The 11,117-nt window shown below is 42.9% G+C and overlaps 1 protein-coding gene across 1 annotated transcript in view; it reads right to left on the reverse strand.

Moving 5' to 3' along the window:
- NINJ2 (ninjurin 2) overlaps positions 1 to 4,545 on the reverse strand; it is a 47,897-nt gene extending 43,352 nt beyond the window's left edge. Inside the window, 1 exon segment of the mRNA XM_009701952.1 lies at positions 4,396 to 4,545. Within this exon segment, the coding sequence (XP_009700254.1) occupies positions 4,396 to 4,545 (150 nt within the window).
- Between the last annotated feature and the right edge of the window lie 6,572 nt (positions 4,546 to 11,117).

Genomic DNA, 11,117 nt, shown 5'->3' on the forward strand with positions numbered 1-11,117 from the left:
CTAATAAAACTCTGGAGCCATTTAGTATCAGCCCCAATGTTTGCTCCGTTCTGCAATATTCATCTGGGGCTCTGACAGACTTAGCTGTGGCAACAATGTGTGAGTGTTACTGATTTCAGCTGTCCACAGACTTTCCTCTGGCTACTGCCGCTGTGGTGGGAGTGGTGGAACGGATGTTGTCTCAGTCGTTCCCATTCAAAGTCCGGTACATTAGCTTAAATCACCAATGAAACAGGGTTGTGTTAAGATCGTGAACTGCAGCAGCTGAGGTACACAGCTAAATAGATTTAATGGGTCTTTGCTGCTGAAAATAATGATCCTGTATGGCTCCCTCCTCCTCTCTCCCCCTTGCAAATCTCTATGGAAGGGTTGGAGGTGAAAGCCAAGGGGAATAATAGCATGAAGAAGCGCAGATAAATCGGCCAGAGTGTGACTATCAAAGCCACACTTCTATTCTAATTTATAAGCCTTTGTTTCCTGAAGTAAAAAGAAATTGGTGATGGGATCTTGTTGGGTTGTTTTATTTGTTTCTATCCCAAATGTGTTTTTCTGGTCCCAGCTATCTCGGGATGCACTGTGTTATGTCTCATCAGGTTATTGGTCTGCCTGCCTGGTTTCTCATGAATGGCAGATGTTTAATAGGAGAAAGTGAAAGTTTCATTTGGAAGCCACGAATAGATGTGTCTGGGCAGAAAAATGCATCATTCAAATTAATTCATGTTAAAGTTTTATCTTTCAATAGGTAAATTAATCTTTTTAATTAAAAGCTTTTAATTCAAGTTTTATCTTTTGTCTTAGCACTTGGCTGGCTGGCATAGATCTGGTGAGGTTGCTCTACAGCCTTGTGGCTTTTTTTTCCCATTTCAGCACCATTTCCTTTTAGCATCTCTCTGTGCACAGTTTGAGGTTTTGTTGGTCTTCCTAGAAGTCAGAACTGGAAAACAGACTCCTTTGAAACTCAAGAGAATTTTTGAGAGGGAGAAAGTGGATCAATGGGAGATACTTATTGCTGTTAGAAAGTGGTCCTAGGTCTCCCTTATGGACAGTTGGTGTTTAACTTTACTTATCTAATGCAAGATACCACTTGCAGTCTGGTCAGCAATTGTGCCATTGCCTGTAGGGAACTGAAAAGCATATTTATTTTTATCCTGCTATTGGCTTATGGGATTTGAAAGTATCTTTTTTAGCTTGCTTAACTGTAAATATTGTTACTGGACCTCCCAACCTCTGCCTAATGCTTTCTCCAATATTTGACCTCCTAACCTGCTCCAGGAGATGGCAAATTCCACAGGCTGATGACACGCCGGGTAAGGGAGCGTCTCCTGTTATGGAGACTTTCAATTTTCCTGAGTAAGCCCCTGTTCTCATGCTTTAGGATAAGCAAAAACATTGGGGACTGATCAGCTCTCCTTAGAGCCTTCTTAAATCTTGATTGCCTCTTCTAGCTCTCCCCTATGCTAGGCCAAAAGCTCGCGTTGTTTTCACTCTATTGTTACCTGTCTAGCTTGGCCATGTAAATGTTGTATAAGAAATGCTAGTAGATACTGTGCAACTGCTTCGGGCACAGGACCCACTCCCTATAAATATATTTCTGTATTGTATCATAGTTAATTTTTATGGCTGTTCCTGCTACCCCATCCAGGAGCTCTTTGAGGAGGAGTGAGTCATACATTACCACCCCACAGCGTGCAGTGCACATTCCCACAAGCTCTTCATAAACCCGCAGCTGGAAACCTCCAAGAGGACACCTGCTCTGCGTTTGGTGCTCAGAGCAGGGACTCAAAAGAGGCTTTTCAATATACTTCCAACTGAAAGATTTCTTTTTTTCCTCCACCACTGATTACTCCTCACCTCACACTTGTCAAGTCACCTCATTGCCAGGACCCTCTGCTTGTCTCAGATATGTGTTGCAAATCCTGATTTAGGATTCTGCTGACTATGCCAATTTGTCACAAATGGGTGATTTAGATTGCTTAAAGAATCACCATCAAAGCTATTAGCAAAAATGGTTTTAATATGATGTTGTAAAAGTGCAACTTAACAAAGTTCAGTGGCAGGGTTCACTCTATTACTGTACGGCACAATCATTTGAACAATGATTCAAAACTACCAAGACAAAATCAAAGTTACTAAGGCACAAATCAAAGTTACCAAACTACAAGGTTACGCACAATATCGGTCGCTTACCAAAGATCTGCTGTTGGTAAAAGGTCTTTCTGCCTCGAGGAACAACCTTGAAAGGCGTCCTAGCTCAAGGGGAGATCACCGCCATGCAGCCAGGCCACTTAGCCAGGAGAGCTCAAAGAAAGCTCACTTAGGCTGTCATATTTATAGAATAAAGTGGTTGGCTTGTAGTCAAATCGCATGCGATGGGAAAGGTATGCATGAGACGCCTTGTACCCACAACTTTCTTTGTTCCTTGATAAATGAGTCTTGGAAAAGCCACCCGCTATTCATGTGTTAATCACATGATCAATGTTCCAAGTTCATATGCATCGATGCTCACTGTGTCACTCTGCTCCTTTGTGGATTTTCAGAGAACAGATTGAAACTAGAGGACTTCTTGGCCCGTTTATGGCTTAGGCTTTTACCTCCTTTGGAGCCAAACTACCGCTAGTTTGGTTAAGGTGTTGAGCGCATCCGTCACACTATGTGGTCATATGTAACGCTCTTTCACTCCCCTGCTACCTGCTATATCTCCTGTTCATAAGCATGCAGGAAGCTGAGTGCATTTTGTACTGTCTGGTGGCTTCATGAAATCCCTGCAAGGTGTCACAAAGCAAATTTCAGTAGCATGATTTTTCTTGTGGCAACCTGTGGAGAGGTGGATAGAAACACTCCACACCTTCCTGCTCTAGCAACAGCTAGGTATGTTCTTTTCAGCTTTGTAACTCAAGGAACCTTTGACCTTCTGGGGTTATTTATTTGAGTATTGTAAAGGCTGAAGATGCCGAGAATCACTTTTGGCTCTTAACCTCAAAATGGGTTGAAAGAGAAAAATCTAAACCCCAGATTTTTCAGCAGTTTATGAGCATTTTAATCAGTGAAGCTGATTTTTTCATCTATGAAACCTGGACTATCCATGATAGACCTGAAACTTTCCATTGAGTAGAATGATTTAATATACAAGGAGTTAATCTGACTTTTTGTTTAGCATAATTTTCTTATCTTCTTTGCCCCCAGTTCCTGGCTTACTGATTTCTGTATTTTTCCCCTTATTATCTAGTTCTAGGAAAGCTAACCTCTCTCTTCCTCAGTCCTAAATACAGTACATTTTCACCGTCACAGCTACCTGTGTATCTTCGTCAGTTATCGCATCTCTTATCTGACCGTATCTGTTCCAGGTCTTCAAAAACTGCTCTGCACCTCATATCTCCTCATATCTCAGTGGAGATATGTTCTGCAGGATCAGGGAGTCTCAGTCCTCCTTTCTAGTTAAGGATAATTGTCCTGATAATTTCCAAGGGCACAAATCTTCCCATTTTAGTTTCTTTGATATGGGCCAAAGAAATAAAAATTGAGAGCCCAGATAGACTTCCCCACTTTCAAGTCTAAGGATGGTTAAGACCATTACAGACAGAAAAATCAACTGCAAAATTTGGACCCTGCTGCCAGCCTTCTCAGGGCTGGAAGCTGTGCCCTGGGCAATGCTTCATATTCTTCCCTTCTCCAGAGCTGTCTGAAGTGCAGATTTGGACTTTAACTTCTAAAGTTTGACGGCTGTTTGTGATCTGGGCTTTTGATTCCATTTAATCTCTAATAGTTTCTTTTTCCAAACCTTTGGGTAGTTGCCCTTTCCTAGAACACACGCTGAGCACAAGAAACACCCTTTTTAAAAAACACAAACACTCAGAAGAGGAACACAGAGAACTGAAAGAGCTTCACCAAGAAGTTTTGTTTCTCTGTAAACCCTACATAGGAAACCCTGGCCTCTGTGCTCCCTCAGCATTTGCTGTATTTATTTCTTTTCCTCCTCTCCAGATTGGGAGCGCTTTCTGCCAAACAGAGAAAGGCTTTGTGAGATGAGGAATGGCTCAGATTTTTGCAGCTTGTAAAGTATGTGCTGCCTCCTTCTGAAAGCTGAAGGCTAATTTCTGCCCCTGTTGCCCCTCCTTCCCCCAAAAAGCAGCTCTTTTTAGTAATACCCCTCCTCTTACCCTCACTCTTTTGGAAAAATGCTCATAACAGCTCCTGGCAGAGCAGAGCAGGGCAGAGATCCTGCCGCTAGCTTTTCTTCAAAGGAGAGCAGAGGAAAAAAGCAGCACTGAATTTTCAAGGGAAATTGGCTGCCAAAGCTGAGGAGCGAACGATAAGAGTGGGGGGATATTTCCCCCAACCCAGGCATCTTCCCACCCGCTTCTCCCTCCCATGGGTATGTCCCCGAGATGGACTCACTTGAAGATTGATGCTCTCCCCTTCCGAGGCCATCCTTTTGCCCTCAAGTCTCTTCCTTTGCAGACTGCACACGAAGCGGGGCACTCAGCGCTCCCAGAGACTCTTTGCTGGACCGGGACGCGCAGCTGCTGGAACAGACCTGCTATTCATCTGCCGGCGGCCGGCCGCCTTGGCATCAGCTGGGGGGCGAGAGAGGGGGTGGCACACCAATTCCTCATTGTCCAGGCCGTCCGTGGAACAAGCATCCCTCTTAGACTTTCCGTGACAGTTGTGTTCATTACGTGTCTGTGCTACCTCTCCGAGTCCAGCTGAGCCTCATGAGCTCACTTGGGCTGGGACACGGTGATGCAGCCAGCGTACCAAGAGGTTCCTGGCTTGGGCTGTGCAGCCACAGCAGCTATCCCAATCTCTCTCTCTCACCAGTCCACAGCAGAGCGTATGGATGAAAAGCTAACAACTGAAGAGATTAGGTCCAGAAAAGTGTGCCTGCTAGCTGCTGCTACTGCTGCAAAGATATTGTTACATCTCAGATAAAATTTGCACTTTACTCTCTTTATAGTCCCTTCTTCTCATTTTTCTCCCCAGCCAAAGTGCCCTTCCTTTCCCCTCCCCAATGCTTTTTCAAGTTGAATTTGATATGTCTGGTCTTAGCTGAAATTCAATCTTGCTTTTTGCTGAAGTTAAAAGCAACTACGAATGATACTGGAATGGAAATGTCTGCAGCCAGATTCAAGTCACAGTGTAGAAAAATATGTTGCTATTATTAGGTGGAATCCTCAGGCAGAAAAATCAGCATAATTCTCCAGATTTTAGAGAAACTCTGCTACTCCGTACTACCCGCAGATCAGGTAGGCATGTTTGGCTTCTGAAGGACAATTTCTGTCATTACAATAGCATAGAAAATCTATGGTAAGTAATATATTCTGTTTAAACAGTTTAGCCAAATGCATGTTCTAGTACTCCAGCCTCACTAAAAGTGCTGACACGTCTGTCAGTAGACAATCCTGTTGCATTGATGCTTCCCAGCAAAAGGCCTCATTTTGCAATGAAAATACCAGTGCTTAGTACTGCAAGTTCATTTCAAAGTGCTGATGAATTTAGCCTCTCTGCACTCCTCTCAAACAGCTTTTTTTTTTTTTTTTTAATTTAGAGATATATGAGCTGAAGCAGTGAGATGTGTTTAGGGACTGGGCTAATGTCACACAGGAAAGCAGGGCTAGGATACGGCTCATTTCATCGTTAGGGTTTGGCCCAATGCTGATCCTACAACCAAAAGCCTCTCTCATGGGTCCTACTTTTGAATGAAAATTAAGATCCCTATGTCTTGTTATCACTGAAGTGATTGAATCCTACACGGAAATGGAGGTAATGGGAAAGAAGCTACTCATTGCTTCTCTTTAGCACGTGTTGACTTTTGTTTAATTTTTTTTTCCAATGTAAGGAGTATTTAACCCAAAATGCAGCCATCTGCTGCTGTTGTTGACTTGTTCTCCTGATGAGAATCTGCATGTTAACTAAAAACTCCCTGTAAGTATACTATTGCACAGATGTCAATATAGATAATTACCTGTTTTAATATACTTTTCTTAGTGTAGTCTATAAAAAGATGCTACGGTTGATCAGTTTATAAATAAATATTGTTTATTAATAGATAATTTACACTGAGTAGGTGTACACTGTGTTTATTGAGGCGCTCCTGGGATTTAAAAGGACTTCATGTTGTGCAGGTCCTTTGTGAACAGGCTTCTAGTAAATGACACATGAAGTCTGGCCAAAGTTTTTTGAGTTCCTATATGTGCCATAAGCATAAAAAAAAGTCCAAAATATCTTCTAGTGGTTAGACAGGAATGAAGGATCTATCATTTTATTTAGTAGATAAATATCACTAGCGTACAAATTTTAGACAAGACTGCATGCTATATAACAATGTGCCTTTTAAAAACTATTTTTACCTAGTATGTCTAAATGCTATGCTAGGGACTTTTTTTTTACACACTCTCCAGAGAGGTATTGCAAAGAGTAATAATCCTGCACTATGTCTTCAGAATACCCAGAGTAATCAGTCAAAACTTACAGTAACCCTTTGTAGACACTTCACTTAAACCAGGTTCTCAATGCCTTCTCCCAGGATAACATGAAAGAGTATTTCTGCAAAGCTTATTAGTAGTAATGGCTGTATGAGCCTCCCTTGAAGTGTCTGGAGCCAAACACATTAGAATGAGAAAACTTCAAATAATAAAATTTATCTTGGAAACTATTTGTCTATGTCATTAATAGCAAAGCTCAGAGCCAAAAAACCTGAGAAGAGAGGGCAGTGAGTTTATTTTAACTTGAATTATAATAGCTGCCCAAGAAAGGAATGCCTCAATGAACAATTATAACTAAAATTTACTTGTTACTAAATGCAATTACAAAGAACTACATTTTTCAGACTATCTTTCTAGTAACTGTTAATTATGATGCAAGAATGCACCATCGTAATGGTCCAAAGATTAAGGCATAGAAAATGCAGCCCAACTTCTAAAAGAGATTGTGTGACATGAGTGGCAGCACTCACCAGTTTTAGACTCAACAGCCCCTGAACTCTCTTCCAGTCTGTTTTTATAACACAAGACAAGAGGGAGACCTCCAAAACCTGGCTGTTCTAATGGATGTTGATTGATTAGAGACTCTTGCTGGTAGTGCGTACTAGAGATGGATGGGGAAAGAGCAGTGTTCCTTGAAAGGAGGGTGGGGAGCATCTGAGGCATCATGAAGAACAAGTGTGTGATTTCCCTTGCAAGATCAGCCCATGCTAGCTGAGAGTGGAGGGGAGGCTCTGTGGATCAGCCACATTCACTTGGGAGGAGCATGCATGGCAAAGTTGTTTATTTCCACCCCCATCCTCTTCCATCCCTTATGCCAGCCAAAGTGCTTGTGCAGCCACCCAAGAAACCAGACAGAAGAACTTTCTTCCATCTGGAAAAAAATAAATTCGCAGGCTGTTTTTCTGGCTAGGATCAGCTCTGTGACCTGGTTCTGCACATAACTGCACAAACAGTTACACTGGCAGCAGGGAGGGCGCCCGGCGGGAAAAGGAAGGAGCAGCTGGGAGTGGAGAAGGGTGGGGACAAGCCGGTTCGAGCAGCATTGCTGCTGAATGTGTAACCACAGCGTTGCAGTGCTGGTGCCACCAGTGGGGCTGGCCTGTGCAAAGGAGACATGGGAAGAAGAGCTGCAATTCTTGGGCTTCAGCACTAGCCAGTAGAGACTGCTGGCAGTAGAAAGTAGGCCGTGCTGTGTGAAGACTGATGCAAGAATTGCTCTTCCCCACTACTCTCAGATTTGTTGCGGTACTCGAGAGGGAACCATAACCAAGACTGCAAGAGTTTCTGTAGAACAACTACACTTCTAATAGAGCAAATAACAGGGCAACTTCACTTTTTAACTCTTCCCAGGCCTAATTTTGTGCTACAAAAATGGTCTGGTTTTGTTTGTGAGACACCCTTTCTCCAGTCTGTAATTTTGGGCCACCTCTTCACTGTATCAGGAAAGAAGTGTGCTACTCCTCTATTATGGGTTCATTCAGCTGATTCTCTGAGAGCATATGAGTAGAGCTTGACCTGTTCAGCCTTACAGAATGAAAACCACAAAGGATACTGATGCTGACTACAAATCCACTAGACTGGAAAACTCTAGGGAGTTGGAAACGCAACATTAGCACAGGAACTAATGCTAGAAAAAAAAATGCTAGGTTAGAAATTAGAGGAAGATTCTTGGCTGCTTAAGTGCTGGTGTTCTGGAGAAGCTAGACAGTGAGAGTGGCAAGGAGAAGCAACTGAACTGGACTGGAGATGGAGTTTGGTGAGTTTACCAAAAGGATTACCTGATATGGCTGCCTGTGACAGCCAGGGACTGACCCTGCTAACCATTCTTGTCCCAGGTCCTATTTTCTGTGTTTCACTGGTGCTTGTCTTTGAAAAGAAAAACTCAGCAATGCTGTAGTGCATGCCACTGTAAAAGTGAAGGCAAGTGACTAGGTAGCCAAAGATCCCTTTTTTGTAATTTCTTTAGGAGCATTAGTCCCATTGTCTTTCAGTTAATGGTAGGGTTATAGCTCCTGGTTGGCAGGACTAGCTTCACCTTTTATAGGAGAGAACCACAAAGCATAGTGTTTGGAAGAGTAATAAACTTAAGGAAGGCTCTGGAGACAAAGACACAAAGATGTAAGTAATAGTTCTAAAATTCTCCCAGAGGTTGATAAATGAACATGTACTCATCCAATGAATCACTAAATTATATGAAAGCAAGGGTAGAAGGGATTTTAAGGAGTTACCAATTCCTTCTCCTGCTGCAAGAGCAGAGAGGGTCAGTGGTACCTGTCCTGTTAGCACGGATGTTGCTCCAGCCTGCTTCGAAAGCATTCCAGATGTGGAGATTCCCAAGGCAGCCTATCCCAGTGCTTCAGTAACACTGTTCTAACAGCTAGAAATGGTTTTGCTAATACCTAATAAAAAAGCATCCCTGCTGCAATTGTAGCCCGTTATTCTTATCCTCTCCACGTGGGAGAGAAGAGATTATTTCCTTCCTCTTTGCTGCAGTCGTTTACATTTTTGAGGACTGTTATCATGTCTCCGTTCAGTCTTCTCTTCTCTATATTTAAGAAAACAAAAATTCCTTTGCGGTTTCCTCATAGGTTATATTTCATAGATCTCTGAGTGCTCTTGTTGCTCTCTGAACCCTTGCCTGTTGAATTATTGGAGAGTTTTGAACCGTTGGCAGTCTGCATTAGCACAGGTGAAAATGGTCATAGGGCTACAAGTGAGAGAAATAATCAAGAAATAATCTTCTGCCTATTTGGATTGATAATGGCAGTCTGGAGCACAGACTGTAATTTTTGTGGACTCTTACTAAGTGCAAGTTTTCTGTCTGTCCTTGAGAGAAAATCACTACTTCCCACTAGAAGGACAGGACAGACACTAGACAAGAAAGATTCTTTTAGCGCTCTTCAACTTTTTAAAATGTTGTGGTAAGCCACAGTCAGAGTGAGAATAGAGTAAAGGTGGATCAGGCTGCAGGGAGTCCAAGGTCACCTCCTGAAGCTCATGTAACCAGCTACTGATAATTCCCAGAAATCCTAGCAGCTCAGGCTTGCTTTGTCTCTCACAGGAAGGATTTGGAGCGATGAAACCATTTCCCATTTGGAAAATAGTTTCTGAAGCCTGAATGTTCTTTCCTTGGGTGCTAGACTGTTGGATTTTGTCTTCCTTAGTCAAAAATTTGTACTGGAACTGTAGATTAAGAACATTAACCACAGGCCTGGCAGGAGAAGATATCGCTCAGTAAACAGGGAACCAAGTCGGACTACAGCCTGACTGGCAGTTCCTTGAGCTCTTTGAGAGCTCGAATGGACAAATAACTCTGATGTCAATCCTTATCTTCTACACAGGAAGGCGTGAGAGGTTAGAAAAGGGTTACGTGCATTCCAGTATACACCCCCTCTCTTTAACACCTCAGCCACAGCCTACAGAAATTACAGGTTGCTTCATGCTCTCTTTTCATCTCATTAGTTCAAGACAGACGGATACTTGAAGCTTTTTCAACACCAGTGGGTCAGGAGGCACGCACGCACGTGTGTGCCCACGCACACGGAGGTACACTCCCCATTACATGATCATTGTTAACATTGCTTGATCTTTTAGAGAGTCATAATACATACCTTTTTTCTGAGTCCTCCAGTGATTACGAAAACATATTCTGTGATACTTCTGAACCAAAAACTTGCTGATATCTAAATTTCCTTGTGGATATTTCTGCTGATTTCAGTGCTTACGGCCTTGGACCATATCTGACTTTGGCCTCAGCAGCGTTTCCCAGCCTTGCTGTGCCTGGCAGCTTTGAAAGCCATTTTCCAGGGTAAAGCTTGGAAAGCTCATCTAATTAAGACTCCCTCTTACATGCTCTTCTTCTGGAAGTCTCCTCTGAATCTGGCCCTTGGGAACCTTGGGCAAAATAAGGATCTCCCCTTCTTGCCCCTTTCTGTATTGGTATTTTTCTTGGTGTTCCTCACTGCTTGAACCAGTTGTTCCTGAATCTGACCCTGCCAGCAGATCTTGCCATGGGCATATTTTGCTTGCTGTGAACAAATGCTGCAAAGTTCCCTATGTGGCATTTCACCTGTATGACATTTTCCCAAGGACCTGGTATTTGAAGCTTGAACACAATTGTGGATTACTGAAACAGTTTAATTTATGATATTCAGATCACCCCCATTTCCTTCAGCTGGAGTTGAATACAGTTTGCAGAAAACCAACAAATCCTCTACAACGAACAAGTCCCAGATCCCCTCTCTTGTACCCTCCCTCCTTCCAGTGTCCACCCCCACCTCCCCACCTACTACTGCAGAGAGCTGACCCAACGATAAGCCAAGGGTTAGATCTGGAAATGGTATGTTAATGGCATTCCCTTCTGCCACCTTTGTTTATTCCTACCTTAATGCCACACACTAAATATAAAAGAAACCCTCAGCCTTGCTTACTCTCTCCCTTCCCCGATCTCTGCCCTCCTGACAAAGTTTCCAAATAAACCTTGAAACCCACTATCAGTTGTGAAACCTCTAATCAATGAAAGACACAGGAGTCAGTAATATGAAACCCTTTGCCTCAGGATCTTAGCGTTTCTTACTGAACTTCAGTCCTTAAGGTCAGGCATTCTAGCTGCTGTTTGGCTTGATGTTCATTGAA

Source organism: Cariama cristata, unplaced genomic scaffold (genome assembly GCF_000690535.1).
Source record: "Cariama cristata isolate BGI_N322 unplaced genomic scaffold, ASM69053v1 scaffold5726, whole genome shotgun sequence".
Taxonomy (NCBI): domain Eukaryota; kingdom Metazoa; phylum Chordata; class Aves; order Cariamiformes; family Cariamidae; genus Cariama; species Cariama cristata.